The 26832-nt window shown below is 45.0% G+C and overlaps 1 protein-coding gene across 1 annotated transcript; it reads left to right on the plus strand.

The window, feature by feature from the left end:
* Positions 1-26439, plus strand: LOC309817681 (collectrin-like). The gene is made up of 6 exons (XM_082646952.1): positions 1-123; positions 440-498; positions 5072-5157; positions 17585-17698; positions 22359-22553; positions 26387-26439. Exons 1-6 carry the CDS (start codon positions 66-68, stop codon positions 26397-26399), a joined length of 525 nt encoding a protein of 174 aa, XP_082503078.1. The 5' UTR covers positions 1-65; the 3' UTR covers positions 26400-26439.
* The last annotated feature ends 393 nt before the right edge of the window (positions 26440-26832 follow it).

A 26832-nucleotide genomic window follows, 5' to 3' on the forward strand; every position in this document is an offset into this window, starting at 1 on the left:
GGCAGCTTTAAGAGAAGGGTGGATTTTTTTCCCTCCATTTGTCTTGTGTTTTCCGCTTTGAAAGAATGTTGTGGCTGCTCTTTTTTCTAGTGAGTGCTATTCATGCCGAACTCTGTCAGTCAGGTACGTAAGCCTTGAAACTTCAAAATAGATGAACAGTTTTCTAAATGATAGACAAGTCTCTGCCTGAAAGACTTCTTTATTTTTCTAAACCTGCCGTCGTGTCATGGCTTGAAAGTTGAGCCTGTGAATGTTTTATGAGTTTGAAATTAAAATTTCAGCCATTTAAGATGATTGCAGTTAAACTTCCAGGTGTATCTGGGGCAGTTTACTTGCAATTCTGTTGATTCGAGTTGCATTAAATATTAGGATCTATCAGGTTCCATTTTGGCAGATTTTATCATCATATAGTTCTCTCTCTCTTTTCTCTCCCTGACAGATGCAAAAAATGCTTTTAAAGTGAGGCTTAGTCTCAGAACAGCTCTGGGAGATAAAGCAGTAAGTGAAGAAACTTGTATGTTCCTTTAAAATTTTGTTTGCTGATAACACTGCTTTCTCTTCATAGTTATCTTAAACTTGTATAGATTGCTTCTAAAGACGTGAAATCTGATATTTTCTTAAAGCAAAAAAGATTGTAGTGAAATAGAAATTGTTAGTAAAGTGATTTTGCCTGAAGTATTTAATCTGCAGTGTGTGCTGGAAAATATGTGAAGTTTTGTGCTGCCCCAAACAATTTTGCAAGCCTGCACGTTTCAGCCTAGCAGAGTGGAGCAGAGGGGCCTGAGTCAGGCTCTCAGGTGTGGGCTGGGCTCTGCTCCTCACCGTTGTGGTCATTTGAACTTTGTCAGTGACTTTTCTCATCATTGAAAGGAGGGCACGTTTCACCAGCATGAGATCTTTCATAGCACAAAACGTTGCAATTCTCAGGTGAGGTTTCTTCAATTCTTCTCAGATATCAAAGTAATAGCATGAAATATATGCTTATGAAATTAAAGTTAAAAAAATACTCATGGGGCTCCGGTAGCTATAGGAACAGTAAAGACTGTTGAAATAATAAGATGGAGTTGTGTCATTCTAGTTTCGGTTTTCGGGCATGGTCTGTGACCATTTTCCCGAATAGAAGGTGATAGTAAGACGCCTCAGGCTAGAGATGATAAAAGAGTGCTAAAGATACTTGGAAGTATTCAGTTGGCAGGGCAATCCACCGTTTTGTTTGCTGGCTCCGTGAGTAATAATCATTCTAACTGCCACCATTCCTTGAGAACTTAGTTTACTTTCTAGCTGGGACCCTGTTAATCACTTTGCTCACATCAGCTCATTTAGCCCTCACAACAACCCTTTGAGGAAGGTGGCATGGGTATTCCCATTCTCATGAGGTGGATGAGAAAACTGAGGCGCAGAGACATTACCTGGCCTACTCAAGATGTCAAGTCAGCAAGGGGCAGGGGTCAGGTTTGAACCAGGCAGTCTGACTGCAGAATCCACCATCTCTGCCAGTGCGTAGGGTTGCTTATCCCAGGATCCTCTGAGGGCAGGCCCCGTGCTGGGTGCTGGGGATGCAGTGCAGCTAAAACCAGGCTTATCCTTGCCCTTGGGGAGCTTATAGTAGTGGAATTTGTTGCATATTAATGAACCAAATGCAAGTGTGTAATCTTGACAAGCATTACAGGGAGGAGAAGTACGTAGGGGCTTTGGCCTCACGAGGGGCCGCAGGAACTGGCATTTGTGTGAGGTCTAAAGCAGGAGTAAAAGTGAACCAGGGGATGAAAGGAAAGAGGGTGGAGGGACCAGCACATGCAAAGGCTTATTATAGGAAAGAACTTGGGGAGAGTGAAGGGTGGAAGGAGGGCAAGGTGCCTGGAAGTGGAGCAGTGGGGAGGACTATGGTGCATGATGAGCTTCGGGCGGAAGGAAGGGTCAGGCCAAAGAATGTGTGGGCTGTGTTGAGGAGTTCTGATGTTTTTTTATATATATATATATATATATTTATTTATTTAAATTAGTGGATCCATTTATTTATTTATTTTTGGCTGCGTTGGGTCTTTGTTGCTGTGCACGGGCTTTTCTCTAGTTGCAGCGAGCGGGGGCTGCTCTCTGTTGCTGCACACGGGCTTCTCGTTGTGGTGGCTTCTCGTTGCAGAACACGGGCTCTAGGCATGCCGGCTTCCGTAGTTGTGGCACGCGGGCTCTAGAACGCAGGCTCAGTAGTTGTGGCACGCGGGCTCAGTAGTTGCGGCTCACGGGCTCTAGAGCGCAGCCTCAGTAGTTGTGGCGCCCGGGCTTAGCTGCTCCATGGCACGTGGGGTCTTCCCGGACCAGGGCTCGAACCCACGTCCCCTGCATTGCCAGGCGGGCTACTAACCACTGCACCATCAGGGAAGTCGTTGATATTATCTGTAAAGTGACGAGGAGTTTCGTGGAAGGAGTGTCATGACAGAATTTGTGTTTACAAGACACTTTGGCCACAGTGTGGAAGACAGAGAGTCCAGGCGCCTGGAGTCGAGAGGAGGACCCAGTTGGGCAGCAGATGGAGCAGTGCAGGTGGGAGATGATAGCTATTTGGAGTATGGTGTGTTGGTGGAGAGAGGGGGCAGGGAAGGGATTTCAGAGCCACGGGGGTGGGCTGACAAGGAAGAGAGGACAACGGGTCAAGGATAAGCTTTTGTTTCTAGTTATGCAACTGGATGCATGATGGCCCATTTATGAGTCAGGGAACCAAGAACCAACAAGAAAACCATGGCTTTAATTTTGGACTTACTGAGTTTGAGGTATTATTGACAAACAGGCAAGGACAGAGCTGGCTTGAGATACACGTTCCTGCGTCACCTGCACTGAGGTGGTAATGACAGTGCTGAGGGAGAAAGCGGAGGGTGGCAAGAGGAGAGGGGCTAGCCTTGAGCTTAGCGATTCTCGAAAGCTTAAGGCCCGTGTAGAGGAGGGTGAACCTGCAAAGGAGGCAGAGGGGCAGGAGGACAACCAGGACGATGCTGTATCACGAAAGGGAAGAGTGTGCTTTCGGATGAAGGGACTGTTCAAGAGCATCAAATGTGCTGTTGAGAGGCCAAGCGAGGCGTGACTGGAAACCGCTCATTGGGTCATTGGTAACGTGAGAGAGCCGCTTTGTGGAGTGGAGGGATTGGAAGGCAGATGGTGGAGGAGATTAAGAATAAGTGGGCAGTGGGGCTTCCCTGGTGGCGCAGTGGTTAAGAATCTGCCTGCCGATGCAGGGCACACTGGTTTGAGCCCTGGTCCGGGAAGATCCCACATGCTGCGGAGCAGCTAAGTCTGTGTGCCACAACTACTGAGCCTGCGCTCTAGAGCCCGCGAGCCACAACTACTGAAGCCCATGTGCCACAACTACTGAGCCCGCGTGCCTAGAGCCCGTGCTCCGCAACAAGAGAAGCCACCGCAATGAGGGGCCTGCTCACCACAACGAAGAGTAGCCCCTGCTCGCCGCAACTAGAGAAAAGCCCACGCACAACAATGAAGACCCAACACAGCCACAAATAAATAAAATAAATAAATTTATATTAAAAGAAAAGAGTAAGTGGGCAGTGACCGTGTAAAGACAGAAGGATGGACAACTCCTTTGGGAATTTTGGCTCTGAAGGGCAGGAGAGAGACAGCAATGGGTAGAAGAAGGAGGACTGAATAAAGTGATTTCGTTTTGCTGTTGTTTTAATCGGAAAGAGTTGCGCATGGTTCAGAGTCAATGGACAGCCTCCAGTCAGCACTGAATGCACAGAAGCGAGGGGAAAACTGTATTGTTTAGATCCTGGGAAGGGCCGAATGGAAGCGTTCCTAATAGAGGTGGACAGAACAGCCGTTGACAGGAGGAGAAACACCACATCTGGCCCTTCGGGGGAGGATGTGGATAAGACATGTGCCTATGGGGGAAGTTTTGTACTTGGTGTCAGGAGGGCGGGGGAGTGTAAGTGGATGACTCGAGATGTATCAGTAACTTATAAAACAAGAGCGCCTAGTGAGAGTGAGGTTTGAGGGAAGCACTGAGATTTGGGGAGGCCTGAAGGAGCTTTGAAATAGTCATTGTGAACCACGAGAGAGAGAAAACTGACGGAGAATCCTAAGGGGATCCCGGGCAATCTGGGAGTAGGTCATCGTGAGTTTAGAGTTAAGCCACAGAACCTGTTTTGTGATTTTCTCCAGTTACACTTGATTACCACCTAAAATGTGGGGTCAGCCACTTCAGTTTGCTAGGGCTGCTGAAACACAGTAGCACAGATTGAGTGGCTTAAACGACAGAAATTTGTTTTCTCTCGTTCTGGAGGCTGGAAGTCCAAGATCAAGGTGTCAGCGGGGTCGGTTCCTTCTGAGTTCTGTGAGGGAGGGATGTGTTCCAGGCCTCTCCCCTTGGCTTCTAGATGGCTGTGTTCTCCCTGTGTCTACACGTCTTCCCTCTGTATGTGTCTGTGACAAATTTCCTGTTCTTTCAAGGACACCCGTCATACTGGATTAGGGCCCACCCTAGTGATCTGATTGTAACCTGATCACCTCTGTAAAGACACTATCTCCATATATATTGGTTCCATTCTGAGGTACTGGGGGGTTAGGAATTTAACATATGAATTTCTTTGTAGGGGGGTACAATTCAGCCCATAATACACACATACACTCAAGTTTTCAGCTAAGAATATAAAAAGTAAAATTGTACCGGAGTTAATAAAGGGAAGGAAGCTGAGAAGGGGAGTCAGTTTATGAGGGAAAGGTGAAAGGGAAGAAGGGAATCAACTGTTTATGTCCGGGATGAGATGTGCGGATTACCTGTTTGTTGACTGGCTACTAGTACTGCAAATTTGGAAGAAGATAATGCAATGGGAAACACACCACACTTACAGTGATAGAATAGCTGGGAAACTCTATCCTGAACATTATGGTGACATGATTTATCATGGTCTCCAGTCTTTATTGTATGAGGAAGATGAGAGAGAGACGCAGACAGACAGACAGACACACACACACACCAACACCAGTGTGGCCACAGTTAGAACCCAGTGGACCAATTTTTACCCCATGCCTCTTCACTTGACCTTCGGTTTTACTTCTCTTTCAGTACGCCTGGGATACAAATGAAGACTGTCTCTTCAAAGCGATGGTGGCTTTCTCCGTGAGAAGAGTTCCCAACAGAGAAGCAACTGAGTAAGTAAGCAATGAAAAGTCTATATTGATTGTTTGCAAGTATTATTTGAGACAGGACATTAATTCAAAACTCAATCTTGAAAATAAGGTATACATCTAATTTTTAAGGGACCCACGTTTTAATTCAACATTAAAAAGAACCTTTATAATCTAGCTCAGGTTATAGTTCATATCATGTTCTAACAATGCTCTTCATTCAATAGGCACTATGAAGATAAATATAAAACTTTGTAGTTACATGTCATAAGCTATGTACATTTCTCTCTCTCTTTCCCTCTCTCTCTCTCTCTCTCTCTCTATATATATAATATTATAAGTTGAAGTTGTATAAGTTGAAGATTAAGATGCTGACAAGGTAGGTTTCATTCTGAGGCCTCTTCTTTCAGCTTGTAGGCAACACCAAATCTTTGTAGGCTCACATGACCTCTTCTTTGTTGAGCGGGAAGTGGCAGCGGGGAGAGCGAGCATTCTGGTGCCTTTTTGGATGAGGGCGCTAATCCTCTCTATCAGGGCTCCACCATATGACCTCATTTAACTGTAATTATCTCCTTATAGGCCCTATCTGCAAATATTAATACATTCACATTAGGGGTTAGGACTTGAACATATGAACTTGGAGGGGGGCAAGGGGATAAGTGCATAGCACTCATTTTGAAAATAACTTACATATGTATAGGTTCATCGCACCGTTGGTATCTGTCGTAGCACCTTGTTTATTTTCTTCAAAGCCTTAGTACAACTTTTAATAGTTTTACATTTGAATCTGTTCTTCCGAAGGATTCTTCCCTATTTGTGGTGTTTCCTTCCATCTCCATTTGTGATTAGGGTAACACTCCTGGTTTCTCTCTACTCCCTTACTTCACTCTTCCCTTGAGAGGTGAAATGACTGATTTGATTGGTGGGCTGGAAGGATAAACTGGGCATGGGTTCGCTTCTCTTGAGGAGCCGGCCTGCCCTCAGCACGCATTTTTTCTGCGCTGCCCCCCACACTAAGTACAGAATCAGGCCCTGCCTGGGCAAGCTTACACACCCACGCGGCTGTCCGTGCTGTCTGTAGCTGTAGACTGTTTAGATTGTTAGGTGCCAGATCGTAAGGTGTTAAGTATCTTGCATATTACACCAGAATATGGTGAGACCTGCTCGGTTCAGCTCTGCCTGGGTCACTATAGATGAATTTATCTCATCGCAGGATATTCTTAAAATTAGGAAGGAAATTTGCCCGCTGATAAAAGTCATATCCTCCAACGCAGCCTTTTATTTTGGTCTCCCGTCTGCTTCATTCTTTTGTCTTAATTTTACCGAGAACTTGGCAAAGAGGGTTTCTGTTGATTGTCTTCCTCAGACCCACAACGTATTATGCATGGGCTGTGAATATAAGGGATAGAACAGAAGAGAAAAATTGGGGGCAGCAAAAGAAACATATGATACGTGGATTTACGTGTACACAAACACACGCATATATATCGCAACACACGTATGTATTTTAAGATACGTAACGTATTCACATGATTCAAAAAATTAAAAGAAGGAGGTGTGAGGTAAAACAAAATGATGCCCTACGTGAACTTTACTCCTGTTTTATAGATTTTTAGAAAAGATATATTTGCCTTTATCCTATGCGTTTAAACGGAAACACTCTTTCCAAAACAATTTATAATAACCTTTTAAAAATTAAAATGAGAAGATTGCCTTCCAAAAAATAAAAAAGGAAAAATATAAGGAGAAGAGGGAACCCATGTGCACCGTTGGTGGGGACGTAAATTGTACAGCCACTGTGGAAAACTGTATGGAGGTTTCTCAAAAAACTAAACATAGAACTACCATATGACCCCGCAGTTCCATTCCTGGGTACATATCAGAGAAAAAGAAAAACCCTAACTCAAAAAGATACATGCACTCCAATGTACACAGCAGTGTTATTTACAATAGCCAAGACATGGAAGCCACCTAAGTGTTCATCAACAGAAGGATGGATAAAGAAGATGTGTACACACACACACACACACACACACACACACACACACACACATCTACGTTTATACATATACATACAATGGAATACTACTCAACCGAAAAAGAGAATGAAAATTTCCCATTTGCAACAACGCGGATGGACTTGGGAGGCTATTATGCTTAGTGAAATAATAGGACGAGTGCTGTATGTTATCACTTATATGTGGAATCTGCAAAATAAAGTAGTGAGTATAACAAAAAGAAACACACTGAGATATAGAGAACAAGCTAGTGGTTCCCGCTGGGGAGAGGGAAGGGGGAGGGGCAAGATAGGGGTAGGGGGTTAAGAGGTACAAACTACTATATATAACATAAACAAATATATTCATAAATTAATATCTATATATTAATATCTATATAAAATAAATAAGCTACAAGGATATATTATACAGCACAGAGAATATAGCCAGTAGTTTATAACTACTATAAATGGAGTTACAGCCTTTAAAATTGTGAATCACTGTGTTGTACACCTGAAACGTATATAATATTGTACATAAAAACTATACCTGAAAAATATAAGGAAAACAGCCGCTGGTCATCTCACAATGCTAGCCCCTCAACTAGTCGCTTTTTATCTTATTGTCATTTTTCATCAACAGATTTTATACATCGCTGTGTTCATTGTATCATTACTTCCTCTCAGTACCTAAATTTCGCCTTGTAAATGACTATGTTGTATCACGTTTCCATTCTTAGGAAAAGTTAATTTAAATATGTAACATTTCAGATTAGTTTTGAGGAATTCACTTTGGGAATTTGATTTTTCGGAACCCGGACATTGTAGGAGTCTGTGAATATGTAATCTGGTTTATTTGCAAAGGTGTTTTAATTGGAACTGGGTGCATAGGCTATATAGAGACTTTTGTTGCCAAGGTCAGTTGAAAAATTGAAAAGCACAAACCTAGATTGGGGTCAACAAATTGTTTTCCTGTAAATGCTCAGGCAACTTGAGTCCCAGCAGTACTGCTCTCAGGCGGCTGAGCGATGAGGGCTGCCTCACGAATCGGGATGTGTTTAAGATGCAGTACAAGTGCTGCCGCCTAACGGTGGCTGCTTCTTTACATGAGCAGGTTTCCTCTATGGGAAAGGGCACCACACAATGCAAGATGAATTGAAAACAACTTCCCAGACAGGCTGCCTCTCCCGAGTGTGGTGGGTAATAGAAAGGCACCACTAGCTTGGCAAATGGATCCGATTTTAAATGTGCTTTTCCGAGGTCTTTTGGTGCCAGTGTGAGGCAGAGTGGATTCTAGAGGGTGGGAGGTATGCCTGTTAGGATGGCTTTAGGGATTCAAATCTTGAACATTGGCCGGTTTTTTAAATCGTTTTTTTCCTATCCTGTCACTGCTTATTTCTATGGATAGTGCAGAAAACTTAGAGCTACTGAGATGCACTGGGTGGAAGATGTAAAGAGTAACTCACTAAAGATAGTCAAATAATGAACAGAGTAATGAAGACTCTTCGTCCCACCTTTCACTCAGTCCTAACTACGGGATCTCATATCAAGCGCGATCACCTCCAGTGACACAGGGCTCAGTGTCTCCTCTGCATATTTGGGAACGTACCGCCAGCCTACCCTTGACCCAGTATAAGCTGGATTGACTCTGCCAGAGGGTGTTCTTCCTAAAGCGAGGTCCTGGCCACATCCATGAAGGACTTGCAGGAGAGCTGAACGGGTCCAGTCACCATGACCCCAAGCGGGCAGTGGAAGAGAAGGTCGAGGTTCCGAGAGGCAGAGGGCGAGGCCCTGCAGAGCGGGTGCGGCGTGTCCACGGCCTTCCCCGCAGGACAGGGGCGGGGATGGGTCCCGGTGCGGGTGCACCACGCAGCCCGCTGGGAGCTGACAGCTGGGTCCGTGTGATGGGCGCCCACTAGCGCCCAGGCCACACTAGTGGCCCCCTTGCACGTTCCCCTGCCCACCTCAGGTCAGGCAGAGCTGCTAGCAGAGAGAGGAGTCGTCTGCGAGAGGAGAGAGGGGCACATCCCTCCCCAGCTCGCAGACGTTCCCAGGGCCACTTCCAACTGCCACCGGAGTAGCAGCACCTGGAGCGCGAGCCACCGTGATGGTGTCCCCAGCCACTGCCACTGTCCCGTGGGTGGAACAGAAACCGGCGCCTGCCTCTTAGCTGGAGAAGTCTGAAGGCAAAGGCTGGCTTGAGCCTCCATGGCTGGGTGAGAGAGGGCGGCTTTGCCAACAGCCTGCACTGGGACGGCTGCCTGCACTGGGGCGGCTGCCCGCCCGGCCCGGGGCCAAGCAGAGGCCTCCGGAGGGAGCTGCACGAGTCGCTGCCTGTGGGGCCCGAGATCCAAGTGCAGGGCAAAGGGAAGGCGGCAGAGCGGGCAGGGAGGGGCGAGATGGAAGCCTTCGGCCCTGGCCAGAGTGCGTCGTCCTTGTCAGGGGAAGGGGCAGTGCACAGGTCCCCAGACGGTCTCCTGAGGCCCCCCGGGTGCACTCTGGGTGGAGAACGCTAGGACCCGCCCCGGCAGGGTCCACCAGCGGCCAGAGGGCAGCACAAGGAGCCTGGCTAGGGAAAAAGAAGCTTGCCTTTTTCTCTCCTGTCGGATCCCCGCGCTCTCCCACCTCCCTTTTCCATCCCCCGGTGAGCGGGACTGCGGGGAGGTAAGGGGCGAAGCGCAGGAGGGGTGGAGCCAGGAGAGTAAAAGAACAGAGCAGGCCGCTGAGGCCAGCACGGCCCGGGGCGAGGGAAGCCCTGTGTTAGGGGCGGGAAGACAGTTCGTCTAGGTTTTGATCAGACCAGACCGGCCTGAGCTCTTTAAGGGCCAGAAGTGACAGGCAAGCTCCATCGCGCCTCCTCGAGATGCTGTCAGGGAGTGAGGGAGAGAAAGAGCTGACAGAGCGCCCAAGGCAGTGGCGTGAGAAGCAGAAGCCTCTTCTTCACGGCGCTCCCCTGAGGCCGCCTGTGCCCTACACTGCTGGATGGGGGCCAGAGAATTAAGTAACCTCTGTTGGAAGCCTGCTGTGTAGGCTGCTAGGTAGGCCCTGAGATGTAAATGGTGGGTAAATCCAGGTCGCACACAGCACAGGCCCACACCCAAGAAGCCGGCCCTGGGAGTCATGGAAGACGGACGAAATGTGACAGAAACAAGACAGTTCCTTTGAAAGCATTACTTACAAATCTTGATATCCAGTGGTTTTCTTGCTCTTCCCTGGATTTTCTTAAAAGTAGAACGGAAGAGGGAAGGACAAGTTTATGTTGTCTGAAAGTAGAAAGTTCTGGTTTCATTGGATCAGATTACTTGAAGGTTTCTTGGGACTTTGATTGAAGATGGTAAACAGGTGTTTTCAAGTTTTTATAATAAGGTTTAGGCCAGGTTTTCTGAAATAGTTTCATAGGAATTTTTAAATGTTGAAAGTATTATCTCAGGAAAATATGATTGAGTTTAAACTTTAGTCTATTTTCCAGGAAAACTGAGAAATCTAGTTGCCTGGTTTACTCCAATATTGGTTGTTTAGAATAATTTATCATTTTTAGCAGGAGAGGCAGAAGTCTAACTCAGGCCTAGCGTTCCCTTTCTGAGTAACATGATGTAGGGCACGGAATGGATTTCTTCCTCTGCCTAATTATTCAAGGATAAGCCTTGTGATCTAAGAACGAACGACATGCTCTTGTATCCACGGTAAGGGGATTAACGGTCTCGTGCCTGTTAAACAGCAGCCCAGCTCCTGTTTAGTCCTTTGATTTCCAGAAACAAGAGCCCGATCCTTCCCACCCTAGTTGGCCCTGTCTGGCGCCACTGATGAGGAGTGGCAGTGGAGCCAGTTCTGAGACAGTTACCTTCAGACCAGGGCTCCCCACACTTGAGGGATGGGAGTGGCCCTTTCTACCCTTTTAGTGATTTGCTGACAGGAGCGACTGTATATGTGTAAATACTACAGCTTTGCGAAGCAGTCGGACAAAATTGTTATTCCAGTGAATACAAAGAGTTCCATCAGACCCATCTATATTTACAGATCTTGAAAGTGTAGGTTTGCTGTTTAGCTGTGCTGATGCCATTTCAGTCATTTATTTATTTATTATTTTTATTGAGGTATAATGGACAGATCCTGTTGTATTAGTTGCGGGTATACGGCACAATGATTTGATATTTGTGTGTATTGTGAAATGATCACCTCAGTAAGTCTAGTTAACATCCGTCACCGTGCATCGTGATGTAATCTTTTTTCTTGTGCTGAGAACTTTGTAAGATTTAGGCATTTCAGTTTATTCATTACATCAAAACATACTTTAAAAGACACGTTTAGTTCAGTAAGTGCTGTCGGCTGATTAATGTTTCATTTTGTGCAAATCTTAGAGGACATTCAGTGTGGTCACATTTAGAAGAAAGGGCGTGGAAGAAGTCACGCTGGTTGGACATAATCTATCACTGGAAGGAATCTGCGTCTTTTGGTCGCCAAGTAAATTATCTACCGAAACCCGTAAAATCACTCTTCGTGGTACTCCCTTTAGCACCCACTTTCCTTACATGTACACTTCCTCTTGGCTACCTCTATCTGCACTATATTCAGGAGTCTTCTTACACTAGAGAGTTGTCTGTGTTATGTTGTCTGAATATTTGTGATTGGGGAAACAAAGTTTTAGGGAAGCAATCTCCCTCCTTTCCTTCCTCCCTTTTCTGTTATTGCCGTGCTGGCCCAATTTACTTTCTCAGTTACTCTCTCTTGGAGTAATGTAGAAACAGTGAGTAAAAACAGTGGAGCTCATTACTCCGTTCTGTTAGTTCATTCATCCACCTATTCACATCACAGTCACTGAGCGCCCACACGGGCCACACTTCAGGAATACAGGGCCGCACAGGGCAGGGTGGACTTGGGCCTTGGCCTCGTGGCCCAGGGCCCAGAGAGGTCTTGTGTTGCACATGGACAGAGTGTTTGATAGGCTCCCAGGGAACGCTCAGCTGATAAAATTGAAAACGGTGCTCAAAGCTTGGAGACTATGAAGCTCTACTGTGGGTAGAAATTAGAGCCCCTCCTGACAAAGACTGTGGACAAACCACGTGGAATCCAGAAGCCCTGTGCCCTCCCCTCTGTCCTGGGTCTGTTCGCCGACGGAGCATGGAGCCTCGTGGGCAGATCCGGGCATCTCGGGAGTTTTGGCTCCCACTTTGGTTTTAATCTTCTGGTGAGCTCACACTGTGACCTTGATCTTCAAGCGTCTTAATAGCACTAAACTCCTAGACCCGGCACTTATGGGCAGGGTCGTGCAATCTAAATGCCCCTGCAGTAGAACGCTTTTCCTAACCCTCCCTAACCATAGCGGCTAATCCTTGTTAGCTCTAGGTAAACATCTGTGAGTGAATGCTTGACGTCCTGGCTCTTAAACCAGGGCCCCGTCTACTGGGCTGCAGTGGACACAAGCAGACGGTGTCCCACCCACCATTTCTCCCTCGTGTTGCACCTGAGTCCCCTGGGCGGATACTCCCACGGTGAAGGTGGCGGGAATGGCCACAGTAGAAGGAGCTCCCGGCCGCCTGCATTTTATCTCTTGTTGGACCTCAGTGTCTTACTCTTGAGGTAGCCAGGACATCCGTTAATTTCCCAAAGGGTCATCCAGACAAGGAGGAAGCCCCAGCCCACGGGGGTGTCTCCATCGTCCTCTGCAGCCTCTGCCTTGCAGCTGGCTCCAGAAGCAGGGCTGTGCTTTCCCCTGGCCCTTTCCCCACAAGCTCGCTACTTTGGGAAGTGGGTTTACTCATTACCAGTTCAACCGCCTGGATCGGAACAAAATGTAAACACATCTCTGTAGTTCTGTTTCTGTAGTTGATATTTGTAGAGCAGAAGCTTACTGTTTTGTGTGCTTAAAACCTTTGACTTACTTTTCCTGGCTAAACCATCATGTAGGAGGGATACTTACTGCTCTTCTACTGAGGAAGACCCTAAGCAGTTAACCGTACCCTCACTGACACACGAAGGTCTCAAGCCCTTTCTGGTAACTCACGCAGAGTGCAGTGCCTTGTCTCATGTCTAGCAAATGGCAGGGAGTAAACTTCAGAATAAAACCTTGATTTATAGAGTTTCAGCCCAGGTTGTTTTGTATGTAACAGTAACTGTCTCCATTGAAAATGTTGAGTTTAATATTTTCAGCCAGCAATTTTAATGTTTTGGACATCTTTATTTCTAAGTAGATAACATATTTTCCTGTTATTTGCTGAGGTGCTGTGTTAAAGCCTGAGTTGCCACCCAGTGGAAACACGGAATGAAGGACTTGAATTCGTAGTAAGGGATAGCGGGTTCCATGGTGATGGGGACAGAGGAAGCGCTTGGGCCACAGTGTGTCGATGCAGCTTGTGGGCATCCCTCCTCCTGCCTTGGTTTCTTCACAGCACATCTCCCCACCTGTCAGTGTGTGTACATTTATTTAAATGTTTACCTTCTGTCTCTGCCCCCTTAGAAAGCGTGCTCCATGGGAGGGAGAAGGGGCTTTGCTATGTTTACAGCTCATTCTCTGACCCTCTAAAGGAGAAACCTTGAAATTCACGTTTGAACAGTATTTGAAGAGGCTTTAGATGGAAAGAACAATACAGGCAAAGTGTCCAAATGACCATTTACTTGGTTTCCGGCCCCCTGTATTATGCTAGCAATATTACTTTGTATATATATATTTTTTGATTTATATAAACGGCTTGTGCTACCCATAATATGCCACTTCCCATCTTTTTCATTTGACAGTGTATTTTTGAGATATACCTGTTTAAAAAAAATGTGTAACTCTAGATCGGTAGTTCCCAACTGGGGGTGATTTTTGTCCTTCAGCGAGTGTTTGGCAGTGGCTGGAGACATGTGTGATTGTTTTTACTGGAGGAGGTCCTGATGATATCGAGTCCACAGAGGCCGGGTTTGCTTCTAAACATCCTGCAACGCACAGGGCATCCACATCATAGAATTATCTGGCCCAGACCGAACAGTGCAGAAACCCTGGGCTCTTTCTTTCCTTTAATCTGTGGAATAGTAGTCCCTTGATAGCAATACCATATTTACTTTATCCCTTCCCCTGTTGGTGGACATTTAGGTTCTTCCAATGCTCTGCTCTGACAAAGGGGGCTGCGAAGAACATCCTCACCAGTGTGTGTGTGTGTGTGTGTGTGTGTGTGTGTGTGTGTGTGTGTGTGTGTGTGTGTGTGTGTCTGTGTGTGTGTGTGTGTGTGTGTGTGTGTGTGTAAGAGTGTTTCTGGTGGCCGCACTGCGTTCTAGGAAACACTTCCAAATGCCGCTTCAGAAGGGCTGGACCTATCGACACCCACAGCACTGCCTGGGATTCCAGTTCTCTGCATCATTTCCAGCATTTGATATTTTTTAACTTTTCAATTTTTGCGAGACTGAAGATGATAAATGAGTAGCTCATTTTAAAAAACCACATTGTCTGATTGTTAATAAGGCCCAAAACATGAGTCATTCGCACCCCACAGCATTCTGCAAAGTGGGGGATATGTTTTTGCCAAGCACACACCACTTCATTTTGTTCCTCTCTGTGTCTTTGAAAAAGGCACATTTTGGGAGACCGGGCGTGATGTTTCTGCCAGTAGAGGGCACTGTCCCTCAGTGGCTCTCCACCAGTGTCATTGTGCACCGCGCGCCCTGCCCCTCGCCCCCCAAACATCTGGCAGGGCCTGGAGATGCGTTGTATGTTTACAATATGGATTATCTACTGGCACCTAGAGGACAGAGACCAGGGATTTTGCTAAAACCCTACAATGCAGAGGTCTGCACCCCACAAACAAGGCTTGTCTGGCCCCAACAGAGCCAGGGTGGAGAAACCATCATGTGGATGAAATCCTAATGTTTGAATCTTTGAAAGAAAGACCATGACAATCTCTAGGATAATGAAGCTATTTTAGTATTATTTAAAATAAGAACCACCTTTAAACCGTATGAAGTGGGGAGTAGGGGAGACGCACGCCTTCCTGAGAAGAGTCTTCTCAGGGGCAAAGGCAGCAAGGGTGGGAGGGCAGGAGGGAGTGCAGGCCTGGACATCAGCGGTGCTTCTTCGGGGCGGGCTCTGCAGGTAGGAGAGGTGGCTCTGGGGCTTGGCAGCTCCTGGCTGGAGTGGAGGGAGCTGGCCTGGCGGTCCGTGCCAGTGACTCAGGCAGGGGTAGGGCAGGGGTCAGCTGGGTAAAAGAAATGTGGGTTTGAGTGTCAGGAGGAGGTGGCCTTGGCTCTCAGGACTCAAGGGGGACGTCAGGCTGCAGGAGGCACAGGCCCGGGAGCGGTGATCCGCTCCCATCTCCGCAGTGAGGCTCTGTGACTGTGCCCTGGGCCGGTGGTGGGGGTGGAGGTGGGGGTGGGGATGGGGGTGGGGGGGTGGGGGGGTGCGGGTGGGGGGGTGGCGGTGGGGGTGTGTGGGACGGGCCTCACAGCAGGGTGGGCGTCAGGCAGGGCTGCTGTCAGGCCGGGGGCTCAGTGTCCTCTTCACGGAGGCGGTTGCACCGGGAGCAGATGCTTCTTCTCAGAGGCCTCGGCCTGGGCACAAAGGCAGGGACCACTCCATTCCTCAACACGGGCCGGAAGGCCGACAGCCTGGGCTCGGGGCTCTCAGACCTCAGAGGCCCGTCGAGCCGCCTTTGTCCTTGCTCGCGTCGGCTGAGGGCCCTCAGCGCGGTCTCCTTGGCACAGGGTTCCGGGGACTCCTGGCTGGGCGGACACGTGGACAAGCTGCTTAGGCTTTCAACGGGGGCGGTACGGACGCCCACCAGGCTCTGCGTGTGGCAGGAGAGGCGGGCGTTCCACCGGGACCTCATCGTGAAACCGTTGCCACGGCCGGAAAACCCCAGCCTCGAGAAGGTGCGGAGGGGCGGCCCTCTGGGAAGGCGCCTCCAGGCCTGGAGCACCAAGGACCCGCGGACCGCGTAGTACTTCCAGCTGCGCAGGATGGCGGGGAGCGGCCTGCTGCGGAACCAGAGCCCGTGATCCCGGCGGTGGCGGCGGCGGCGGTGGCACAGGATTTGGCACCTGGCCCGGCCCATCGGGATGCAGGTGCCGCGGGCGGGCCCGGTGCATGGGAACCGTGGGGACCGGCGCTTCCGGGCGTGGGCTGGCTGCGTGGCCTTGGCCGTGCCCAGGTACCTGCTCAGGTAGCTGCCCATGCTCGCGGGTCAGTGGGGTCGGACCTTCGACGGGCTTTGGCTTCTGGGCGGCCCCGAAGTCTGTAGACGTCAAGCTTATGACGCTGAGGCGACCGTTGGCATCGGGGTGGGGGATGGTTCGCGGGGCGTTGGAACCTCTGGGCACGACGTCCTGCGCGGGCCAGGCCAGCGCCCCACGGACTCGGGGTCTCTCGGACTCACTCGGGGCCTCGCGGACACACTTGGGGCCTTGCGGACCCGGGGCCTCGCGGGGCGCCCCTGTGTTCTGAGCATAGGGGATCCTTCAGCTCCCACTGCTGGCCCAGGCGCTTGGCTCTGGGTGGCGGGGGAGCCCTCCACTTTTTGCCCTTGACATTTAAAGGGAGAAAATATAATAATTTGTACCAGGTCCTGAAAATTACAGAAAATTGACTGAGGGGCACTCTCTTTCATTATTGTAAAAATGAACAAAATGCATTTGAATGAATGCTCCTTTAAGGAAAAAGAGGGAATTTACTTGTATTTTTACAGAGGCTGTGTGTTTCTTCTAGAATGGTTGCTAATGTCAGTTTTTGCAATTTTGCTTGTAAGGATATGGTGAAAGCCGTTCAGGATTTATGTTTTAGCTCCGACAACGTTGGTTTGTTTTGGGTTTTTCTCTTATTTTTCTACGTTCATACATTTCATACATTCATATATAGACTGTCTAACTGAACACTATTGCCATTTCTTTCTTGTCACTTCTACTGGTGATCCAGGTATACAGACTAGAGTGAGGCCCATTTCCAACTTATAGTTGGGAGCAGGTACCCGCAAAAACAGTGTCCAAAGCCTGCTGGTAAATGTTACAGCACTTCAGTCTGGAGGTCTGTTGTTGGGCCAACCCCTGTTACTGGAGTAGGAGAGGGGTGGAAACAGTGGCCAACAGAGGAAGTAAGTTCTCGATCAACAGATTTGTCTGGTTCTGAGAGGTGGAAGGCTGAATGAAGAGGACACTGAGAAGATCCTGATGAGGAAACACAAAAGCATTTTGTGTCAGAGAGAGGCCAAGAGTTGAAGAAACAGGGATGCTGTCAGCTAACAGGTGATGAAGAATGAGATACCTAATGCCCTCTACTGAGCCATTCCCTTTGTTTCTTTTTTGGTAGATTCCTTGTTTTAGGAATGATCCCCAAGTCTATGATTTTGAAATAAAGGAAATTTCCTATATTATTTTCTTCTTAGTAGGACATTTCTTCACCTCTTAAGATGGTAATAACACCAGAGTGGAATGTCTAATGCAATTTGGTATTATTCACTCATAATGTACTTTTTTTCTTCTCATCATCTGCAGAATTTCCCACGTCCTACTTTGCAGTGTAACCCAGTGGGTGTCATTCTGGTTTGTGGTTACCAGTCCTTCAAGGAATCACACCCTTCCTGCTGTTGAGGTGCAGCCAGCCATAAGGTAATCACCGCTAAATATGCCTTCCACTGGTGAATCAAGTTATTGATTAATTCAGCTGTTTTCATAGATTTTGAAGACTTCTCTCTCTGGTTCCAAGTGATTTATTTATTAAGATGCCAAAGGTTTCATTTTGTTATCTTGGAATAGAGATTAGTATAGATCAGTGGTTCTCATCCAGGGGCAGTTTTGCCTCCAGGAAACATTAGACAATGTCTGGAGATGTTGTTGTACAGTGCTGGTGACGGAGTAGGCAGAAGTTAGGGACGCCAGTTAACATCCTCCTGTGCTCAGGATAGCACTTCACAACAAAGAACTATTCAACCCCAAATATCCATTGTGCTGTGGCTGAGAAGCCCTGGTTTATACATTAGGTAAGAAGGTTTAGTACTGTCTTCTTTTGGCGAGAACACCTTATACGGCACTATTGTGTGATGGTTCATCATGTGCCTTCTCGAGCCCAAATGCTTATGTGTTTTTTGGGTTTTTTTTTAGGGGAGTATAGTTGCTTTACAATGTTGTGTTAGTTTCTGCTGTACAGCAAAGTGAAAGTCTTTACCTTTAAAAGATAATTTTTTGAAAAAAAGGTAAAAGCATGACTTTCATACAAATTAAAAATGAATGCTATCAAAGATTTTATTATCTTATTAGTTAATGAGGGAACTAGTAAGATGTTAAAACCAGTTTAAAGGAGACTTCAAGGCAGCATGCAAATGCAGGAATTGAAGAATGGTCATGTTTATTTATTAAAAGATACACCAGTCTATCCATTGACGGTGCTCCACCAGACACAATTCACCTTGATTTTCTGTGGACAAGAATCATTTACATTGTATCAGTTTTCTCCAACTTACACATATGCAAAATAACTCAAAAACAATAAAAGGTGGAAACTGTCCAGAAAGGTAGATTTGCAGGACTCTCAGTCATATTTTTTGCCCATTTGAAGTTTTACCCATTTTTTCCTGACAGTTCCCCATCTCCTCTCCTTGGGATTATAACAAACTTTCAGAAGTGAAATGTATTCTTTTCTGCCCAGAAGCAGAGGAAGCAGTTTGTTTTTATTTCAATTAATATGCACTTTATGTGTGTCAAAACATCATATCCCACACATGATTGGTGTTGGGCAAAGGTGTATTGGAAGAATGAGTTCACAAATTAAACTATTTCCTGAAAAAGAATGAAACAAAGTTCACTCTTCTTACAAAGGATTTATTTACAAGTTACTGAAAAGCATATTTTTTCTCGTTACCAAAGAGAAATAGCTAGTGAAAGAACTCATCTGCTCTTTGTAAAATATCAGTGTTTAAGATAATGAGTGTATAATCAAATGCCAAATGTTTTTGTGTGAATAATCATCTGTTTCCCTTGCTGAAGCAAAGGCATTGAGGCTCTATACCCATGGGGAATGATTTAACAAGGGTTTCTTTGTTTTGTTTTTTTAATAAATAAATAAATTTATTTTGGCTGCATTGGGTCTTCGTTGCTGTGCGCAGGCTTTCTCTAGTTGCGGCGAGCGGGGGCTGCTCTTCGTTGCGGTGCGCGGGCTTCTCATTGCGGTGGCTTCTCTTGTTGGGGAGCACGGGCTGTAGGCGCACAGGCTTCAGTAGTTGTGGCTCGCGGGCTGTAGAGCGCAGGCTCAGTAGCTGTGGCACACGGACTTAGTTGCTCCGCGACATGTGGGATCTTCCCAGACCAGGGCTTGAACCCGTGTCCCCTGCATTGGCAGGCAGATTATTAACCACTGCGCCACCAGGGAAGCCCTAACAAGGTTTGAGCTAAATTGTTTCTGTGCTTTTGCCAGTAAGAATACTGCTAAGAGCCACTACTTAGGGAGTAAGAATTAGGAATATTGTATTTCATGAGAAAAGGGATTTTTATTCAAGCCCTGTGATGAGGGAGGGCTACAAGGAAAATGAAGGCACTGTGGTTAAAGCAGGCTTCAGTTAATGTGAGGAGGAGGAGTGAGTGTTTACGGTGAAGGTCGAAAATCTAGATGAATATGTTCACAACACAATGTCTGTTTCAAAGGCCCTAGTAGGAAGGGCTATTGAGGGGGTGAGAATGGCCAATAGAATGGGAATTTATGTCCGGGAATGGATAGGGCTCATCAGGATTGTATGAAAATAAAGGAAACAGTACCAAGAGGGAAGGATAGAGTGAAAAGAAAGGAGATGGTACCTAGAAGGCAGGTAGTAGGAATTTCAAGGCTGAAGAGCCTATGTGGTTGGGCAAAATAATGCTAGTTCCGCCTAATGCTTGCATAATATTTTCTGGTTCACAAGGCATGTTCTGATGCATCTGTGGCATTTAGTATCAGCACCAATCATTTGTGAGCTGTTATTATTATCTCTGCTTTATAAATGAGGAAATTGAGGCTCAGGGAGATTAACTGATTTGCTCAGGTCACCTAGAAAAATAAAGAGTGACAACTTGAACGCAGGCATGCCGCCAGCACATGCAGTGATTTTTTTTTTTTTTCCTCCCGGTCTGCTAGAGTATCCACACCTATGGAATTAGATGAGGGGATGACAGACCAGTTCTAAGATGTCTGCTTTTGATCTGTTTTGAGGGCCTGGCCTTATTCAAGGCCAATCTTGGCTAGAAGATATCCATGGTGATTGACGCCTCTTGGGGATTTCAGTGGTAGGTGGAGATATAGTTTGTACTAAACTAGAACCTCTTATCAGCCTGAGTGCTAACCAACCAGGTAGACAGAATGAGAATGCAGAGCAACTTTTCACTTTACTCTGTTATACCTTGGTAGTGGGGTTCGTTATTTTGTGGGAAGGTTTGTGTTACTGTGTTAGCAAAATTAGGTTACGAAAAAAGAAGACATTCCGTAGTTTGATTAAAATTGCATGGAAATTATCCCCTGCTGCAGATTCCCTGGCTGGGATTCTCCTTCCCATTTATGAATAATCAGGCCTCCCCATAGGATTTCATTTGCTAAAGGATACCCCGGTGCTGGTCTGCAGAGATTCTCCAGCTTTTACTCTCAGGTTCAGGATCAGTAGTCACCAGCCACATGTGGCTCTCAAGCACTTGAAATGTAGTTAGTCCAAGATTAGATATGCTCTAAGTGTAAAGTACACACCAAATTTCAACGACTTAGCACAAAATAAAATGTGAACCAACTTAAAATTGATATTACATGTTGAAATTATATTTTCTTGGATATAGTGGGCAAAATATATATATATTTTTTTAAGTATTTATTTATTTGGCTGTACTGGGTCTTAGTTGCGGCACAGGGGAGCTTTAGTTGCAGCATGTGGGATCTTTAGTTGCGGCATGTGGGATCCAGTGCCCTGACCAGGGATCGAACCTGGGTCCCCTACATTGGAAGCTCAGAGTCGTAACCACTGGACCACCGGGAAGTCCCCAAATATATGTTATTAAAATTAATTTTCCCTGTTACTATTTACTTTTTTTTTTAAACGCAGCTCCTAGAAAATGTGACATTACACGTAAGGTTCACATTATATTCTGGTTTCAGTGCTGCTCTAGAGGTTGTTGAAGTCAGCTTGCCTAGTGTGAATTCAGTAAAGGCCACACAGTATGTCCAAGAAATCTCCTCATCTAATTTGCAAATTCCAGTTAGAAATATAGTTTCAGTCAAATAAGTTTTTGCTACCAACCCCTCCCTAACTGCCACCAACCCCTCCCCCTCCCAAGTGCCACTACCACCAAAAATACAGATTTTCCCTGGGAAAAGTAATGCATTTACCTTCATATTTTTCTAGACTTTTGGACTCCTAACGCACCATTTACTTTAGTCATATGGAACTACTTGCAGCTGATGCAACAAATCATACTACATACCATGTCTCCAATTCCTATGCTCGCTGCACACTTTGGTCTAAAGAACGCCTACTTGTCCCTCAAAGCACAGCTCAAAAGTTGCCTTCTTAGGAAAGCAGCTCTGACATTTTACTATTGTGTACTTACCCCTCTGCTGTGCTCCCACTGTGCCCATATTTACCCCTTGCACTGTGATTGCACTGTGATTGTGGAGGGACTGATGGGCCACTCTTCTAGACTGTAAGCTTCTTGGGTATTTTTATTTCATTTTGTATCTCCAGTACCTAGCACAGGATCTGGTACTTAGTAAGTTTCCAGCAAATGTTTGTTGAATTGAATGAAAAAAAAAAAAAAGATCAAATTGATGGATTTGCAGCTGCTCCTGGCTTCGTGTTCTCTTTTCTCCTGCTGGTTTTGTTTTTTCTTCTCATATTTATCACCCACTTTTTGCATATTATTTTATCTTTTCAGGCTGTTGGTATTTTTGTAAGGCACCTTAAATAGAGTTCTGTCATTTTAATCTAGATGCTGCCTCTCAGGAAATAAAACATGGTGGGCAGAGCTCAAAGCTCAAGACTTCCAGTTACTTCTAGGACATTATCAACAGTGGAGGGCAGTAGTACATAGAGAAGCATCTTTCTGGCAACAAGCACTGCCACTTATAGACAGAAAACCACAGCATGATGGTCCTCATCACACTGTCTGTTCAACCTGAAGTCTCCTGCTAGGGGGATGCTCTGTTTATAGAGATAGTTATAATCATGGATAGTTATAATCATGGGGAGATAGGGTTATACCTTCTGTTTCTAATGTTTCTTCTGTCTTGTTTCATTTGTTTTTAATCATCATTGTATTTTAGAATGATTAGGAACCGGATCAACAATGCCTTCTTTTTGAATGACCAGACTCTGGAATTTTTAAGAATTCCTTCCACTCTTGCACCACCTACTGGCCCATCTGTGCCCGTCTGGATTATTATATTTGGTGTGATGTTTTGCATCATCATAGTGGCAACCATGCTATTGATTTTGTCAGGAATCTGGCAACATAGAAGGTAAGATATTTAAAGGGAGTGATTTAAAGAACATTTTCTTGTTTACTCATGACTTGGAAAAACAAGGAGAGGATTTTCCCCTAGCTGAAGAAAATGTGTTATATCTGAAATTGAAAAAATTGGTGATTTTTCAAAATATCACTTATGTTTTTGGAGACTTTTTGGAGTCTGTGTCCCTAGGTTAACTATGAGTCCTTCCAAAACTATCTTTCTTTCTATTCTATACCATGTGAATGTTTTATATCTAGAATTGGTTTTAATATCTGGGTTATGATTTTGTAAGCTGGATATACAGAGCTAAGCAGACTTTTTGGGTAGGCAGAGTTAATCTTTGCTAGTCATCCACCTCCAACGACTAGTAGTTCCATAGTCCTTTTCATGCCTCCTCACCTTGGCCTGCCTCTTCCAGTGCCTGCAGCTGCCATCTTGTTCTACACACTTTTGCAGTGTTTTATATTCCCTCCCTTTGATGGTTGCTCTCCCTCTAGTGCCTATGATTTTATATAGACCCGTGTTCTTCACAGTGGCCTTTGAATCAACTTCCTGCATCAAAATTGCCTGGAACACTTGTTTAAAATATAGGTTCCTTTGCCCTACCACAGACCCACTAAAGTCGATTCTCTGAAGGAGATGCATTCTTTTAATTGAAGTTTGTTGATGTACAATTGAAGAAAATATGTTTTAATGAATATCTAGGCTATTCTAATTCACCTAGTTTCACAGCTTCCAATTTAAGTACTTACATTTAGATTCCCACTCCTGGAGTTCATTTAGCTGGATTCTGGGGCACATGCAAACTTTGATGTCTATAAATTATTGGTATTAGAGAGTTTCAGACCAGTGGGAGAGTTATTTAGGTAGAGAGGAGACAAGATTTCTTAGCACAATGAAAGGAGAAAATAATTTTGTTTACAAGCACCTCTGATCCAGAGGGGCAGTGGAGAGTGTCCTCAACTCTTCTGTAGACACTCTGATGTGCCTAAATCTTCCCTTCTGATACCAAGGAAGAGGAATTTTGGTAAGTGGGAATCACAGGCACACACATTGGTTTTCAAAAGTGTTGGTGCCCACACGGGACATGCAGGTTGTGTTTGGCCAAGTGTGTGTTTGACGAAATGTTTTTCCTGAGACTTTCTACTTTCTATATGGTTCACCCTGGTTATTAGCAGAAGGTAATCATTTTAATTTGGGGCTTTATAATTTTTTTCACAAATGGTAAGTGAAATGCTATGGAATAAATGTGATTTACGTGTAGTGCCCAAATTAAGCTCAAAGATTAAGATCAAGTTGTACTTGCTTGATTTTCTTGCTCTTGGCATGACACATAATGCTGAGAGGCTTGGTATAAATTATTAATCTGTTTTATTTTGTTTTTCAGAATATTAAGAAATATTCTCTTGCAGTACTTGAATAACTATGTTTAATAGTTTTAAGTTTTATTTTAATCCTGAAATGCTATGATTCTATGGTTTCCAACAATTGTAACCTTTGTGAATTTACACCATCTCCTTCGTTCCCAATTTCCTCACTAGTACACTATGGTGAAGGAGGTAGAAGAATGGGCTCTGGAGATAGACTGCTTGGATTCCAAGTATTTATTGCCTAGACTCTGCTCTTGTATGTAATCCATGAACTGTGTGGATATCAGGAAATACAGGCAATGAGTCAGGGAAACCCAGCTCAAGAAGATAAGGTTGTGGTGCTAGAGTCAAGTTGGTTAAATTTTTCTTTACTGTCTGTGCATAGATAACTTTGCTCAAGTGACAGTGAGGTATGTTAGAAAGAATTAATTTGCTGAGATCAAAAGTGTTAATAGAGTTCTTGAAGTAGTGCCTGGCACTACTGCTGTTAGCTGTTACTGTTATTTTATTATCCTGCCAGTTGCTGTTCTTTCAGCTCGTTCGTTAGTCTGGGATCAGCTATCTCTTCCTTCTGAGCAGATTCTGCAGTAGTATAATAACTGAGTGTGTAGCATCATAATCTGTTGCCCGGGAGAAGGGAGGCTGTTGTCACAACCTTGCCTTCACAAATTTAGTTCATGTTCAAACCAGGAAACAGATGGACAATTCTCCTGTGTCAACCTGGAGAGCATCAATAACTAGCAAATAGACTCAGGACAGTTATGACAATCTTCTGAAGAGAAATTGATTTGTTGGGTTTTCCATTTGATACGGAAAAAATTTGGTGGGTTTTTCTTGGGCAAAGTATTGCTTCAAAGGTGGGGAGAGGGTGCAGTTCGAAGTGGGGAGAGCCCTGATCATTGTGATGAAAGCGTTTTCTAATTGTGGAAAAAAATGGGAGTTGCCCCTGAAAGTCTTTAGTGGTGAGGAAGACAAAGATTTGTTCAAGAATCCAATTCATACATTAGATAATAATGAACATAGTTTGTGTAGTACAAAATCTTAAACCTAGAAGACGAGGAGGGACCACAGGGTCATCTGAATCACCATTCTGCTTCTGCAGAGAAGAGTGCCAGTGTCCTCTAAGACATGTGCATCTTTATACTTACTACTGAAGAAATTTCTCAAGTAAAGCTTTAACTATTCTGGTAGCTGTGTCAATAACAGCATTCCACTGACTGTTCAGAACTGCTGGGTGGAAAGTATGCAGTCACTGGTGGCCCAAACTAGGTGAACTCAAATACTAGTTATACCCTTTAGCTGAGTGACCTTGGTTGCGTCATGTAGTTTCTGTGGGTCTGTTTCTCCATCTGTTATGGGGAGATAATGTCTCACAGGACTTCCATGAGGATTGGGTGAGAAAATGTGTATAAAGTACCTAGGTTATAGTATGTACTAAATAAACGGTAATTATTATTATGCAAGATGAGCTTAACCCATTTCTGTGATTAAGGGATGCTGGAAAAAGATCTCTTTTCCATCCAGATATTGCCACCATACTGCAGAAAATTTTCCAGTTCAGTGGCTTATTGCTTGAGATTTTATTAGTTAACGAACACCTATTTTAAAAGGCAAGTGATCTTATTAGGCCTGCTGTTTACTATAATAGTGGTGGACTGACTAATCAGCTCTCTAAAAAAAGAAAAAGATACCCTGATTTGTAGCATTTGCTGACTTCCTATCCAGTCTGAAGTTTCTGAATGTTTGAGTCACCTCCAGCAAGCCTGTACCAGCCAGTTTCAACTCGCCATTACAACTGCCGCCTCTTCGTGAAATAATTCGAGGAGGTTGCTTCTCTATTACCATCTAGTTGAGAACAGCAGTTAGAAGAATTGAGAGATTTGTTGAAGGAAAAAAGTTGGAAAAGTGATTTTTTTTTTCTTTTGGGGAACAGCTAGGGAGTTGGGTATGTGGGAAGACAACCAAGATTAACTGCATATACTTGACAGTGATGTCTGTACTAGATCTGTGTCTAGCCCCAGCCTGGAAGTGGATATTTTAGCTCTCTGGTCAGCTTTATAGTAATGGTGATGATGGTGACGATGTGATGTGTGTTTTAGTTGAAAGAGCACTGGATCAGTACTCCTAGTTCGGGGTTCCAGTCTCATGCCCTGGCATTTTTTAGCTGAATGACCTTGATCCAGTCAAGGTCATATATGGAAAATGAGGATAATATTTTCTTAAATAGTTACGATGATGGGAAGACAAAATTGGAGAATACACACAAGTGCTTCATACACTGGGGAGTGCTGTATCAATGTAAAGAAACATCATCATCAAAAAGCAGTTACAAAGTGCTAATTCTATGTAACCTGGCACGTGGTGCTATAACAGAAGAGTCACAGAGAGCACAATTTCAGACTTGTATGTATATAGTAGAATTGATTCATGACTCCTGCATATAAATAGACTGTGATAATGTTATTTTCTTAGGAAGGAATCTTAAACAATGATCTGTATCCATCTCTCCAGAAGCCAAGGCCCAGAGAGGTAAAAATATCTTATTCCTTTATTGACCATCCATTATGTGATAGGAGCTCTAGAATGTATTATGGAAGAGACATACATAGATAACATGGGTGGTCCTTGCCTATAAGGTGATGATAATCTTGTAGTTGTAACAAAGCCAGGTCAAGGACTCAGGACACTGAACCCTAGCTAGTGCTAGCAGTTGAGCAGAGTCACTAGTAAATTCACTTGGTTTATTTCTGTTTATATTTCTCTTCGCCTAAGGTCAATAGTAAAGGGAAGCGCATTTGGATTTCTATGATTTTTTTCACACGAGGGGTTGGGGCTCAGCCTATATTTTCATATACTGAAACTTCACATTCTTACAGTCTCAATTAAGTGAATAAATTGTCTTGAAAATAGAAATGTAA

Source organism: Grampus griseus (genome assembly GCF_964374135.1).
Source record: "Grampus griseus genome assembly, chromosome: Y".
Lineage (NCBI taxonomy): Eukaryota > Metazoa > Chordata > Mammalia > Artiodactyla > Delphinidae > Grampus > Grampus griseus.

Bases quoted from the DNA above. Each gene is read 5' to 3' on its own strand.
- LOC309817681 (XM_082646952.1), top strand. From the start codon at position 66: ATGTTGTGGCTGCTCTTTTTTCTAGTGAGTGCTATTCATGCCGAACTC. The intron at 124-439 runs GTACGTAAGCCT...TCTCCCTGACAG, and splicing joins TGCCGAACTCTGTCAGTCAG to ATGCAAAAAATGCTTTTAAA. The intron at 17,699-22,358 runs GTAATCACCGCT...ATTGTATTTTAG, and splicing joins GAGGTGCAGCCAGCCATAAG to AATGATTAGGAACCGGATCA.